Source organism: Aricia agestis, chromosome 10 (genome assembly GCF_905147365.1).
Source record: "Aricia agestis chromosome 10, ilAriAges1.1, whole genome shotgun sequence".
In the NCBI taxonomy this organism is placed as follows: domain Eukaryota; kingdom Metazoa; phylum Arthropoda; class Insecta; order Lepidoptera; family Lycaenidae; genus Aricia; species Aricia agestis.
The window spans coordinates 5,386,724-5,402,021 of record NC_056415.1 but is presented as its reverse complement, the minus strand read 5'-3'; the positions used below and the strand labels follow the sequence as shown (position 1 = coordinate 5,402,021).

The 15,298-nt window shown below is 33.6% G+C and overlaps 2 protein-coding genes across 2 annotated transcripts; both read right to left on the bottom strand.

The window, feature by feature from the left end:
- Positions 1-270: 270 nt before the first annotated feature.
- LOC121731405 lies at positions 271-5,947 on the bottom strand. Its single transcript, XM_042120812.1, has 4 exons — positions 5,554-5,947; positions 5,284-5,370; positions 2,109-2,205; positions 271-1,872 (listed from the first exon to the last, which is right to left on the bottom strand). Exons 1-4 carry the CDS (start codon positions 5,599-5,601, stop codon positions 905-907), a joined length of 1,200 nt encoding a protein of 399 aa, XP_041976746.1. The 5' UTR covers positions 5,602-5,947; the 3' UTR covers positions 271-904.
- Positions 5,948-7,553: 1,606 nt separating this feature from the next.
- Positions 7,554-15,062, bottom strand: LOC121731419 (cuticle protein 7-like). Its single transcript, XM_042120832.1, has 4 exons — positions 14,921-15,062; positions 10,783-10,929; positions 8,861-8,957; positions 7,554-7,933 (listed from the first exon to the last, which is right to left on the bottom strand). Exons 1-4 carry the CDS (start codon positions 15,026-15,028, stop codon positions 7,779-7,781), a joined length of 507 nt encoding a protein of 168 aa, XP_041976766.1. The 5' UTR covers positions 15,029-15,062; the 3' UTR covers positions 7,554-7,778.
- Positions 15,063-15,298: the final 236 nt, after the last annotated feature.

Sequence of the window (15,298 nt, the reverse complement as noted above, 5' to 3'; positions counted from 1 at the left end):
TAAAAATGATTCCTAGCTAGATCGATTTATCACCCCCGAAACCCCCTATATACTAAATTTTATGAAAATCGTTGGAGCCGATTCCGAGATTCCAATTATATATTTATACAAGAATTGCTCGTTTAAAGATATAAGATAATGAGACGGTAGCCGGTAACTATATTTTTATGAATTGCATTTGTTTGATATGAGATCTCATAATTTTAATCTGTAGTTAACCATGTGCCGGATTTTTAATGATATAAACAGTTTTGTATACAACATTATGTATTACGTAAAGAATGTAAAACACCAGGATCGCAATGTCATGTTGGATAGAAACGATGAATCGTTGCAAACATGTTTCTAAGAGTATTACAACAACTTTATTCAATTCAGGATTAACAAGGACTATAATACAAAACGTCTTAAATAAATACAAACACACTTAAATATATTCAGTCTATGTAATTATTATAATCATTTTTAAGACAGTCTGATGATTTTTGCTCATTTTAACAATGAGTTATGGAAATAATAAAAAAGATTATGCCCGTCAGGATACACATAAAAGTCTGGCATTCAATACAAATGTTCGCTTTGGTTTCAGCGGATTGCTATAAACAGCTTATGTTGTTTTTCAACTTAGAAATGGACATAAACTATAGAATTCAAAACACAGAGCAAAAAAGCACAGTGCTATTCACTATGATACATAGTAAAGCCGTGAAAGCTTATTTGCTCTGCAATAGGTACTTATAAAGTCTGAGTTTTTAATACAAATTATTTCGCAGCTCTTAATTGAAAGATAATTCGAGATTTTATCGGAAGACGATAAGGAATCTGTAATTCACTTTCCACTTCACACTGCTTACAACGAAAAGTGAAATTCTGCGTTTGCTTATTTCTAATTTGTATTTACAGCCTAAATATCGAATATATCTAGTAAATTAATAACTGGCTTCTTCTTCTTTACAATTTTTCGTACAACTTCCTTCTGATTGGAAGGTCGAGGCGGCTTGTGGTATCGGTCGTCATCAAATGCATCGTCAAATTCTTCATCTGATTCGTGCGCATACTCCGGTGGTTCTGCAAACCTTGGAGGCTTCTTATTTTTTCTTTTGGGTACTAAAATATAATCATCCAGATCTTCGTACGGTTCTGGATTCTTGTTTGGTCTGTGCTTATTTTTGGGGCGTAAAGGAGGTAAATCTGCAAATAGTTTTTCCGGTGGAATATCGGGTATTCCATGATAATCATTTTTCGTTGGGGACCATTCCCCGAACTCATCTTGTGGTTTAACTGGCTTATATTGGTCATTATGCTTGTACATGTGTGCAAGTTTTTCCATATTATTAGACGATTCACTCATGTATTTCTCATATTCGCTTTTATAACTATCTATTGGGGGATATTTTTGACGACGAAAATCGAAATCTGGAACATTTGGATAATAGTTACTTTCCTTTATTTTGTGCTTGTGCTTACAGTCGGGGTCAAAATTAAATCCGATATGACTCTCAGCAGTAGCTTCGGGCCCAATGTCATCTCGGGGATGTTTTATGCTGATGCTGTGGGTATAATCACTCGGTTCTAAATCTGCGGGATATTTCGGCCTTTTAACAAACTCATAGTCTCTGAACAAAGCTTCGTAAGGGTGTCGTTTTCTTTTTCTTTCGCGCATTGATGGTGGTTCATAATTTTGATCTTCAGAATAATCGTACTGTCTTCCGTAATCTCTTAGAGCTTTCTCTTCCATGGCGTCACTACTCACAGGGACATTAGGTATTTGTATGTCCTCGTTATTTACCATTGCAGAAAATCCACTTTTAGGACCAGTGGAATATTCAACACTTCTCATAGACCCATCTGGCTCAACAACACTGTAATGACCTGAAAAGAAAATTGCACAATTTTCATAATATGCCAGATACTATAAAAATTAAGAATAAAATTATATATATTTTTTTTATCATTGTTATGACCAGTTAGTTGAGACAAATTTGAATCGACTTCGTTTTTAAGTACTTACAAGGAATAATATTATTTTTGTGCTTAATTTATTATCCATAGATAGCAAAGTTGAGACACCAAACACTAAATATTAAATAGGGTATTTTATTTGTTACCTTTAACGGAATCACCTTCTTTAGCTTCCCAAACAGTTTTTATATCACCAGTATGAGTATCAGCGACGCCATAACCAAAAGAGTAACTCGGATGCTCCTGAAAGGTCATTATTATATTTTTATTATTTATAAAACATACAATTAAATTACATTGGTCATATTGGTTATAATTACTCTTAATAGTATATATGTAATTATTTATACTACAAGTATCATAAAACTTATTTTTATGATGATAATGATGATACAAGTATAATGATGACGTTTAATACTTTTTGCTCAATGATAAGAAGGACTGACATCGATGATTACGACTTTTATTAAGTAACGAGCTTTTGCCTGCGGCTTCGCTTGCGTTAAGAAGTATTATTATATACAAACTTTCATCCCCTATTTTAAACCCTTGGGGATGGAATTGATCAAAATCCTTTCTTAGCGGATGCCTACGTCATAATATCTACCTGCATGCCAAATGTCATTCCGATCGGTCCAGTGGTTTGGGCTGTGCGTTGATAGATCACCATGTCAGTCAGTCGCCTTTGAGTTTTATATATATAGAAGAAGAAGATATATAGATAGATTAATATTTCGCAGACATTTTCTCGCAAAAGAAAAGTACGAGTAATGAGCTCGCGTGCATTAATTTTGTTTTAAGCTTCAATTATGACAATTTGTTGCATGCGAGCCGTTCGTATTAGTATTCAGAATAACAAATGAGTCTTATCGTTTCTATAAAGTCGCTATGTCACTTGTGTAAGAATCGAAAATACGTGAGAGTTTAGATGTCAGTTCGTCCGTCTGATCGCTATAACACGCACTAGACACTTTCATTCGCGATACGCTTCATGAATGCCAGTTTCTTTCTGGTAACTAAGTTTTATGTGCCTCTTAATGGTCGCATGACTTTGATTTATTAACGAGAAACAACAACGAGCATCGATGAAAATTAAATGAAATTTTAAAAATGACTGGAAATATTTTGTATAGCATCTTCAGAGTATTTTTTTGTTAAGATTAAAACCTTTAACTATGATGTGATATGGCAATATTCTCTCGTTTGTGTTTTGATCTACTATTATCAAACGCGTCAGCACCATAGCGAATTAAATGCGTAAACGCTTCATGCTTTTTAAGTGCTATCATGTCATTACCTTCTGACATTTCATCGAGTTCAAGTTCAAGATGAATGGCAACTGAAGAGGCTGTTACGAGTATGTGTGAAGTATGAGTACTCACTACACTGTTTAAATACCATGACAATTCACTTTCATTCATATCCGTATCCATTACGTATTAAATATTTTATTACCACTTACGAATGTATAGAATGTATTTTGGAATTAAAGTTTATTTTCGTATTTATTTATTCTTCATTGGTAATTATTACTTCCAAGTTGAAGTAATTAGTATCAGTACTTTCAATTTTATCTACTTCTTTTTGCCAACTGAAACTGCTTTGAAGTTTATTTTCAACTTACTTTATTGCAAAAAAGCTTTGTTTTTTTAAGTAAAAAGTTTTGTGTTTATTCTTTATTGCTTTAAAAAAAATAAATTAAAAAAAAACCAGACATAACAAGTTATTGATTATAATATAATCGTAATATGGTATTAAATTGATGCACTAAACAATTGCAATAAAAATTAAGTGCTACTGTATATTACATAATTTGTAATAGTAATATTAAAAACGTGAACCAGTTCCAATTACTTTTACCTACATAAAACGAGTCCAGAGAAAAGTGGGTGAACCACATCTGGCGATACAGTTTCAACAGACTCACTTTCAATATTTGCCTACGACAACATAATATTACGTGCGTTTCGCAAATTGACGTTGTTATATACTTTTTTAAATACTCAAGTAGCGCAATGTAAATTGTATAGAAGTATCGTAAGCTTGAATCGTAAACGAAATGGTCACTTTAGGTCTTCATGTTTGAAAATTTCAAGACTTATCATTCTGATACCTTTCATGAAAGAACTTGATTTATTTCTTAATCTTATTCATACGTGGGAGAGCCATGCTTCGGCACGAATGGGCCGGCTCGACCGGATAAATACCACGTTCTCACAGAAAACCGGCGTGAAACAGCGCTTGCGCTGTGTTTCGCCGAGTGAGTGAGTTTACCGGAGGCCCAATCCCCTAACCCCTACCCTATTCCCTTCCATACCCTCAACTATTCCCTTCCCTTCCCTAACTTCCGCTATTACCCTATTCACTCTTAAAAGGTCGGCAACGCACTTGCAGCTCTTCTGATGTCCATGGGCGACGGAAGTTGCTTTCCATCAGGTGACCCGTTTGCTCGTTTGCCCCCTTATTTCATAAAAAAAAAAACGTTCTAGAACCAAAACTTAGTATTAGGTAAAATGAATATTGTGCTAATGTCTTTTGCCTAAGTTCCGAAGCAGTTCCGTACTCCATAAAACAATAAGAAATTACGTAAAACTGCAAGTCAGACGTCCACTCACATTAATTAAACTGTCACAGACTTTAATTACAAAGCTAACAATCATCGCGAACGCGATGTTTAATTAACTAACCTTTTACTTTCCACATACTGTAACGTTCAGTGCCTTTGATTTCTGGTCACATAAATTTCATTTCTATCCAGTTTGTATCTATCTGATATCTTATTTTTTAGATTAGGCAATATATTAAAGTTATTATTTTTAATAGACTTTTAAGAATAAATAAATTTGGTACGCGGGAACCGTGGGATAGGAAATAAAAGCCATCATAAGTCCTTAACCGGGATTAAGTGTCTCCACGTCTCATACTAATGAGATCCTAGTGATTTAAGTGTGAAGACATCACATTTTTACGTTAATAATTATATTATTATAAAATATAATTAACGTTATATAATATTTTAATTAACGTAAAAATGTAATGTACATTTTTACGTTAATTTACATTAATTAACGAATTAATTAATATTATAAATGCGAAAGTGCGTCTGTCTGTCTTCCTGTCTGTCTATCTGTTACCTCTTTCCACCGCCGTTGAACCAAATTTGCCGAAATTCGGTATGGAGATACTTTAAGTCCCAGGAAAGGGCATAGGATACTTTTTATCCAGGAAAAATGTACAGTTCCCTCACGATAAACGAATTTTGGCGCAACGGAGTTGCGGGCGTCATCTAGTAAGTTCTTATAAATACAAAAGTTTACTTACTTGGTTCACCTGAGAGTGAGGATACGCGATTTCATGATGAGCTATGTCCTCTTGTCCAAGTGATGATAAGATCTTGGTAAGAAAGACCTATAAGAGAGTTTTTTCTATAAGTTCATTAAAGTAATAATTTATTCAAGAAGCACGTGAAGGTAAATAATAGAAAAGTAAGCCAAGACTCATGAATCCTTAAAATGTTAGATCTAAAAAAAAAATGCCTATCTAACAGTGTTTCACTGATAAAGAAAAGTAATATTATTTTAATTAACCTACCATAACCATAAGTGTGTTAGCCATAATCACTGTCTTTCTCTGTCCCATCCACTATGTTTTTTCACTGTATTTGTGTGTATTTTTTTATTTATTTTCTACAAAAACAAAACATGAACTTGTCCATATCCAAGGTTGCACGCGAAGACACCGAAGGATGACCACCACCCACCTATTTATGTGTGCACACATGCATCTCGGCCTATATACACACGTACACACTATACGGCTCTAGCCTATATACACACACATAGGATATGTGCATTATAATTGCTTTATTGTGGTGTATAAACAATGTAGCACCCCGGATGGAAAATAGATGTTTCCTACTCCTAGATAATATTATGATTTATGTAACCTAATCCGCACATTCCTACAATGTTAAAAATATAGCCTAATAAAGATCGTGGTAATTGCAATAAAATAAAATGTTAAATGCACTTCAGTCATTTGTATTACTTTTATGAAGTTGAATGATATTGTGACTTTTTAAGGTATGATTAAACACTGACTGCGTTAGTACTACTAGTAGTTTTCATTAAAAATAAAAAGTTAATCAAAAAACATTAAAAAACTATTGAAATAATTAAACATGAAACACATGATACTCATAAAGGTAAGTGATATTTTGATTATGATGCATAAACCATGGTATTTAAATATATTTTCTGTAGTTTTACAGTTTAGTGTAAGTAAAGTAACATGTTGGTCAAAAACCTATTAAAAATACGTAAATTGTGACTGCACATAAAGTATTTTAATACAATGAAACTATTTTTATTGTACTCCTCCATTTATCTTCTGACTTTATATACCTCTTTATAACAGTTTTAAATTTCTATCATCTGTTACAATCGGTATTTTGATCAATTTTTTTCAAAGTGGTATCACTCGCACTTATAATCATTAGAAAACAATAATTGTATGGCAAAATCTGTTCAAGTATTGTGATCTTATGAAGAAATGCATACATAATAAATGTTTATCACATTTGAATAGTATGTACTGAAAGTGAATGCGTAAGAGAGATGCGAGGGGCGGGGTTGCGTGCGCGCACGAAATTACTACCGTAGTCTTGATTCACTGATAAGCTTATCCACGAAAATGATGTACCAGGATTATATCACATATTATATTAGGAGGTGAGGGACATAACATTAGTTATTTGTAAATGCCAGCGTAGAAGACTTCTGCATGTTAATGAGAAAATTGTCATCTCGCTTCTAAACAGCTTGAACAGAGACAAAAGAAATTGAACATAGTCTTTAAGATTGCAGGTAGTCAGTTGGTGTCATTTTGTCTTGTCATTTCATCCAGCTACATGAGATAATATTATAGAAATACATATATTAATAAAAAGTCTAGATAGTTTCAATTATAAACTTTTTCTACTATTGACTGATGATCAAAATAATTATTATTATTAATAAGTATTTTGTCTCTATTTTGGTATGAAAAAGCATAAACAGCGCATTCGCCTACTAAGCTACCTGTTAAAATTTTACAAAGCGATATCAAGTAATTGAACACTATTAATCGGCAATTAATGACGCTTATCGTAACGATTGAAATGATTTACAGTAAGTGCTCATTATATTAATTTTACTTCCTACGGCGATATATTATATTAGGATATTATACTTCATTAGATTGCCACTGTGCGTTGTTGGACTTTGCACTTCCTTTAGGTAAGGTATAAGAATATTTTCCAAAAAAAATAATGTTATTCATTAACACATTTCTATAATTTTTAGTTACCTGGCACACAGTGATTCTGGTTAATATAAAATTATTGTTATGATTTAAAACTATAAATTAAAATATTTTATAAAATAAAAATATATTTTAATGTATATATTTTGATACATTTCGTTCATATTTATGTTCTCGCATCATAATTACAAAATCGACTTAGTAAAAATATGTGGTAAAATATAGGCTCACTTAATATAACTTGAAATAAAAATGTAGCTTGAAGGAGACAAAAAATATTAATAAATAATAGGTATATAAATTACACATTTTAAATGTAAGTAGCAAACAGGTAAGACATATAATTAGATTTGAAATGGTAAATCTAAAATAGTACTTAATAATTAATATGCTTTGGTAACTCTTATAAAATGCAATATAACTGCATCGTAGCGCCATCTAGCAGATGACACAAATATTTTGTAACTAAACAACGCCATCTAGCGTGATCTATTAGAAGCTCGAAGACGTGACATCTAGCGGCCGTATCCAGGAACAAAGTATTGTTTTCTATACACTTGGGGGCGCGGTTGGCCGATTTTCCTCACTGTAGCCCTGAAGCCATGGACATCATCAGCGGTGTACTCGACTAGTCTTATTGTCCCATCGGGTTCGGCGAGGGAATAAGCACCTGAAAAATTTATCAGGAAATATTACATACCAATGTTGCCACTTAAATTTTGAGGCACTATTGTTTAGGTATACGAGTAAGCATTCTTTAATAAAATATTTTTCAATTATAGGGCGCTAAAAATTTTAACATGGAAAAACATTATTTTGGCTTTGGTTAAAAATTCCATATTATTATAACTAACGATAATTTAAATCTTAAAGTATTGGTAGTTGCAGTGTTTATTCAATCCAAACTAAAATACTTTACAATATCTTTTGTAAATAAAGTCCTAAGCCACATGGCGGGTAGATTCGACACAGAACGATATCTTTTTAACAACCTAGAAACTCCACCCAGCTTGAGTGACCCCTCTCCACCAAACCAATGTCACAACATCTAAAGGCAAAGGGTGGAACAGCATAAAATCTAAGGAAATCGGAAAATGTCGGATCTACTGGCTGCCACACCGACTGGGACCTCACCGTTCAAAACATTAATATTATTATTATGCAATTTATAAAACAATAAATATATATTTATTTATTGTATGTATAACATATTATACTCTATTCTATTAAATATATATATATATATATATATATATATATATATATATATATATATATATATATATATATACATATATATTAAAAAAAAAAAAGTGTCCATGGCGTGATGGACCACAATTAATTAAAATGCATAATATTATTTCAAATATCCTTGGTGCGAAAAATCTAAATAATAAAATAACAAAAAAAGGATATGGACGAACAGTCCATAGACGGCCCCAATTTTATAATAAAAAAAAAATATATATATCTTTTGTAAATTTCCTAATTCTATAGACTGAAGTAATGATAAGTTATTGTAATAAAAGTGTAAAAATCTAAGGCAATGTACTAAATATTATACTTTAAATAAATAAAATAATCGTGAAAATGTTACCTCTGACAACGTCGCCATCGCGAGTCTCCCACTGCGTCTTGTGGTCGCCGGTGTGCGGGTCACTCACTGAATAGTCGAAGGCGTATTTCGGATACGACTGAAAATATACACAAAATACATTAAAAATTAAGAAAATTGTCACTAATATACCTAAATTATACAATAAGTGTAATGTGTAATATAAAAATGAGTCGCTGAATGTGTTGCTAAGCGCAAAACTCAAGAACGGTTGGACCGATTTCGCTAATTCTTTTTTTTTAATATTCCTTGAAGTACGAGGATGGTTCTTACGGAGAGAAAAATTCTAAAAAAAAAATAATTTCCTGAAAAAGTCTAAAAACAACACTTTTCTATACTCCCATACAAAAGATTTGTGATAATACTTAAAAGTCAAATATATAAAAATGGATTTTCAATTATGTTAGTAACGCTAAAACTCGAAAACGGCTGAACGGGTTGGGCTAATTTTAGTCTTAAAATATTCGTAGTAGGAAGGTTTAAAAGTGACATGAAGTTCACCGGGACAGCTAATGTGTAATATAATTTTACTATGAGTAAAATATTTTTATAAGAGCTTCTACCGCGTTGAAGTCTTTTGTACTGCGTGGATAAACATTGCTATTTTATTTCTTGTAGGCGCTTTGACTGTCATGTCAGTATATTATTATTATTATATTTATTGTTATTTAGTTATTTGCTCTTTACAAAACAAATAACAAGAAAGTTCTAATAGAGCAAAAAAATGAGGATATGCTATATCTACTTATAATATTATACTAGTGCTCTCAAAAAATAATCTTCGCAATGAAATCTATAGAAAAGTACTTGAATCTAAATTCAGGTTTAATCATTCTGATTTCATGCATTCCTCCTAAATTGGGGCTCGGCCAGTACCCGGCCACTTTCAAGTAGGTATACCGTATATACCTAGCACTTATTTGAATTTCCCTTTAATTCCACGAAGCTTGTCCGTAGTTTTTTTTCGGAAGGGTCTAAGCTGTGGTGGTCTGGTTAAGGCCATGGTAGTTTAATCGTGCTTGTGTGCAGGGAATATTCGAGTCTTTGAATACTGCATGTATTGCATCGTATGGTGATTGGTGACTAGTAACGCAAGCAGGATGTTACGGTGGTGACTCAGTTATGGTTTGTTAGCTCCATAATGCATGGTGATTGACGACTTATGAAACTTAATTCTGTTAGTGAGGTCTTACAGAAATAGAAATCAAGAATTGTATTAGTTGAAAAATAAAAGTCTCATGGCTTCCATGGCAATTACCGCATGTTTCATCACGTCCTGATATGTGTCGGATAGGACCGGCAGGATCCACAACTTCACTTGACAGATATAGTATGGGGCATCTGTCAAATAAGTTATGGATAGTCTATCCGGCACCTTATCAGGAAGTAGTGAAACAGGCCCTTAGTCCGTTAAATCCTCTGACTAGGATTAAAAAATTAAATTAAATAACACACAAGAATTTAAATGTTTAAAAGCGGAGTTAAACGTGTTAATTCTTAAGTTTTTTGTTTTATTTTAGTCGTCTATAGATTTTTGGTTGTAAAAATTTTGAGTTTGAGTTTGAGTTCTGGCCATATACTTTACCTATCTCGTCTATTTTAAAAGCTTTTACTAGCTTGGCCTGTTGTACGTAACGGAATCTTTGAGCACGATTTTTACCCATCCCCTGTTACATGTGCATACGTATTAGCCAATGACAATGCAATAGTTAATTGTTTTTTGAAAAAAAAATCTAATAATTCTAGCAAAAGATGAAAATAAAGCGCGTTTTATAGATTTTTTAACTATTATTATTTGAAAAGTAGACTGTAGAAGTATCCACCTTTGATACTCTAATAAATTATCCGACGGTCAGCCTGTCAAATGATGTGCCATTTCGTATCCTTCACATCAAAATACGTACATTATAGCCTTGGTCTCCCTTGTAGAAGCCGTATCCTCCAGGCGACTTGGGCGCGGCGAGCGCGGGGGCCACGGGGGGTGCGGAGTACGTGGGGTAGCTGACATAACCACTAGCCACTGTCGACACAACGGCTGCTATGACAAATACCTGTAACATTCAAGAAGTAGGTAATAAAAATGTCTTGTTTCTAAGTTGATATCAAATTTACGCTTTCGGAATAGACTAACTGTACTAGGCTAGGCCTACACAATCCTAATCTAGCGTCTAGCTATTGTGCTTTTTTTTAACGGGCTTTGGCCCACCACACATTCCCACCACTGTATCTCCTGTGTCGCCAGGATCGACAGCGGTATCCAACCACAAAAACCCTTTGATATGATCTCAGGGAGCCCGAGGGATATGCTAAAGCTGTCTTGGGACCCGCAACGAAATTAATCAGAAGAAAATAGGAGGAGTAGGAAGATTTCTAGCTATTGTGCTTCTTAAGAGCCTGGTGACAGACAAACGGACAGAAAGTGAAATATTAGTAACAGGGTCCCGTTTTTACCCTTTGAGTACGGAACCCTACAAAATATGATCTACATATTTAAATGCCCAATATGAAATGATATAAGTAATTAGATCGTAGTAATGACAAATGAATCATATTTGTGACTCATAAGTAATTAAATGAATCAGAAAATACACAGTAAACAAAGGACGCCATTAAATCATAACAATAGAGCATGTAAAAACATACAGGAAGTATTTGTTACGACTATCTCGTGTGAGCTAGAACCATATTATTTTTTCTCATAGTATGTACACTCGGATTATAAAGAAAAAACACATACATGAGATAAAAGGTTTTTTTTATTGATTAGTAGTTTTATCACTGTCCTATCTGATCGATTTGGTCAGAAAGTAATCTCATCAATCTAGGAAAGTATTGAGCATTGGGAAATAAATAAAAAAAGAAACATCCATATTAAGTTATTTTCCACCTATTTGCCTTTTTGGTAAAATGTGGCCCCGTGCGAGTTTCTTACGCCGGTTCTCGCTGGGTTAGTTCCCGAACCGGTGATAGGGCTCATGTAGATGTGGCGTTCTAAAAGTGTTAACTTTGTTAACCTATTTAGAAATAAATATTTTCATTTCATTATAATATTATGTACCATCTGTAGATTTCAGGTCATGTCACGTGTTAGTGGTTATAATAACGTCTGCTCATCTTAACGGTAAGGTCTGCAACGCATGTTTGTGGAAATCTGCTCAAGAATTACCTAACTTTGTGAACAATTAGCACTTTTAACTGCATAACAACAAGCTCACTATGCTATACAAATCATACTAAGTAGTGCACCTTGTGCAAAGTTTAATTTGATACTATGTTTAAACAGACCCATAATTAACACAAAGCAAATGCACTTAACTGTTTTTCTATAAATCTTACTTTAGAAAGCAGATGGCGGGCCCACGTAATTTGGTTGTGTTATGTCAAACCCACCCAGCCCAGCAGATAGATTGCGAACATCATTTAATTGACACAATATTCTTACAAAATGAGGTAGGTCCGTCAATACCTTAGTAATCAATTTCCCCGACAGTACAACTAGTTGATAAATTAGGTAGGTAACCAACGAATAAAAGAATTGGTTTATTGAGCACAAACCATATTTTTGTCAAAGTATTCCCATTAAAAGTTACAAGTTACAAAATGATAGACAGAACGACATAGAAACTGTAACACTGACTGACGTGGGAGAGCCATGTTCGGCACGAATGGGCCTGCTCAACCGGAGAAATACCACGGGCTCACAGAAAACCAGCGCGAAACTGCGCTTGCGCTGTGTTTCGCCGAATGAGTGAGTTTACTGGAGGCCCAATCCCCTACCCTTTTCCGTTCCCTCTCCTATTTTCTTTCCTACCTTCCCCTATTCCCTTCCCTACCCTCCCCTATTACCCTATTCCCTCTTAAAAGGCCAGCAACGCACCTGCAGCTCTTCTGATGCTGCGAGTGTCCATGGGCGACTGAAGTTGCTTTCCATCAGGTGACCCGTTTGCTCGTTTGTCCCCTTATTTCATAAAAAAAAACCCTCTTTTTTTTTTTTTGAAAATTTTATGACTTTATAGCTACGAATAATAAAAACGGATGAAAAGTAACTCCGTCAAAAAACATGTTCTTCACAATACCTATCAAAATATGTACCTAGCTAGGTATACATTTTCAATACATTTGCAATATTTAGGTGGCCTTCAGCGGTATCAGGCTGATACTTTACATGACAGTTCGAAATGAACCTTTAAAACGGTAATAGTATAGGAGCTACGTTTCCTTAATTTTTATTATTCGTAGTTTTATAGTAACGAATGTAAGGTCTCTTCACTCTTGAATCTTATAATATGCGCCTACACTTTCAGAATTGCAACATTTTGTATAATTTTACACTTAGATAATACTTTAGGAGTGATTGTTTTTAATAAAATATTATTAGTGTAACTAATAAAGGTGTTGGAAATCTTTTTACGGTCATCATTAATTACTAATGTTATGTAAACAATTTCCTATAGTATCCTAAGCCAGTGTGTAATTTAAGACACCCAAGCCACACCACACTTCCGATGTTGGAAACCAATACTTCATAATATCGGAAATATCAGCTCGATATAATATTCGATAGTCGGATACCACGCGTGGACGCACTCGCGGAAAAGTATGAAATATTGTCGTCATAGTTAGTGACTGATGATACTTTGTGTTCCCTGTTGTTGTTTACATTGATTCATACTAATATTCTGAATTGCTTGTCTGTCTGCTGTTACTTCACCGGTTTGAGTATCGTCCTTTGAGCCTTAAGAAAGGAGGCTAGTTTTTATCTCAATGTTGGCGCTTTAAGAAGAACTAATCCTGTAAACCATGACGTGAGAGACAGCTGTTTCGCTGCACAACCTTCCTATCCTGTCCTTTCAACGTCATCTATCCTATTCCTGTCAACGTCATCTATGTTTGATTTTGCCTGTAGCCGAATCATCATCTATATTATAACTGATCTTTGTTGACGTTTTGATTGGCAGGTATTTCACATGACTTATTCATAATGTAATCCAAGTGCATGTATGTGATATTTGCAGGTCTGTCTATTATTTATTTTCTTTCCTATTATTTATTAAGTTTATATCCTATTTCGAATCTTAACCTAATCACTAAAACCCGTCATTTTCGGATATATTATGTTTTTTTTCGTGTTTTTTGTTTAGAATAAGTATGGTTTTTTACAATTTTTAAATTAACAGACTTACGGGCAACGCCTAAGTTATGAATAATTGTCGATAATTCACGTAACAATCGTATCCATTAGCAGTCAATTTATACAATACAATTACACGTACGAATAAACACAGACAATACTTTGTTTTTGTAGTTACAAATTGGTTAAAGGTAAGTTTTTTTTTTCTTGTTAAAGTATTTTGACCCCTAGGTCAGGACATTAATATTTTGATGAGTAATTAGTATTATATTCAACTTTAATTATTGTAATTAATATTCTTTAATTTTGGTAGAAAAAATCATTATCACTAATTTTGCTCCAACTTTCATTAATCATTATCATTACAACGTTCAAAAACTGAAGAAAATTCATTAGAAACATCTACTTAAGACTGCGCTAGTCGGTTTCTACGGGTTTCAAAAGATTCTGGTGAATTAAGTATGAATGCAAATATAGTAGAAAGAAACTTATTTAGATAGATACAAGTAGTCACCGCTTAAGTATACCTATTTCAAAATTTTCATTAGTGTTAGTTGGAAAAATATTCCGTGCAAAAAAAAAACAATAACAAGCGATTACTCATACATACGTCGGTTCTTCTCTCCGGGTTAGCTTCCAAATCAGTCAATAAAGTAGAATAATTATTCTGAAAATACTGGTTTCTAATTCAATTAGGTTTTTAAATGGCTAAGTGAATCTTTTTTATCAGTGTATTGTGAAAAAACCAAAAATGTTATTTCCCCGTTTATGATTTAGAGATATAAATTACTATCAAGCGATTAAGCTTTAAAATTTTGTTAAACTTATCTTTTATTTTGCGACTATATTTTTCAAAATGATGACCATAATATTAGGCTTCTTATCAAAATCTTATCACTATCGCGACTTACTTGATACACGCGCGTCATCTTTCCTCTTGACCACTGCCGGGAGCACGCACTGAGGCTGCGTGGACCGCGCCAGCCTTTATAACATCGTACACTCCAGCTTATTCTCATTTGTTTTACCTCTGAGTTTCTATAAGTGATCCTTATGTGGTTAGCATAAATGTTGCATTGGAGGTGAAATACATCCGAATCGTCTGTAAACCCAACATAAAAAAGGCTTAATACAAAAAACATAAACGATTACCCTGTGTCACTCTGAAGACTATCCTGCATCCAGCTTTCAAACGAATGTTACAAACGTTAATCCTAATTCGCTATAGAAATAATATTAAAAGGCAATTAATAATGTTCTACAACAAGGGTCACCAAAGGCGGACCGCG

Coding starts and splice junctions, on each gene's coding strand:
- LOC121731419 (XM_042120832.1), bottom strand. CDS start 15,028: ATGAGAATAAGCTGGAGTGTACGATGTTATAAAGGCTGGCGCGGTCCA. Junction 10,930..14,920: donor AGATGACGCGCGTGTATCAA/GTAAGTCGCGAT, acceptor TGAATGTTACAG/GTATTTGTCATAGCAGCCGT. Junction 7,934..8,860: donor CGATGGCGACGTTGTCAGAG/GTAACATTTTCA, acceptor TAAATTTTTCAG/GTGCTTATTCCCTCGCCGAA.
- LOC121731405 (XM_042120812.1), bottom strand. CDS start 5,601: ATGGGACAGAGAAAGACAGTGATTATGGCTAACACACTTATGGTTATG. Junction 5,371..5,553: donor CTAACACACTTATGGTTATG/GTAGGTTAATTA, acceptor ACTCTCTTATAG/GTCTTTCTTACCAAGATCTT. Junction 1,873..2,108: donor AGAAGGTGATTCCGTTAAAG/GTAACAAATAAA, acceptor TTTTCTTTTCAG/GTCATTACAGTGTTGTTGAG.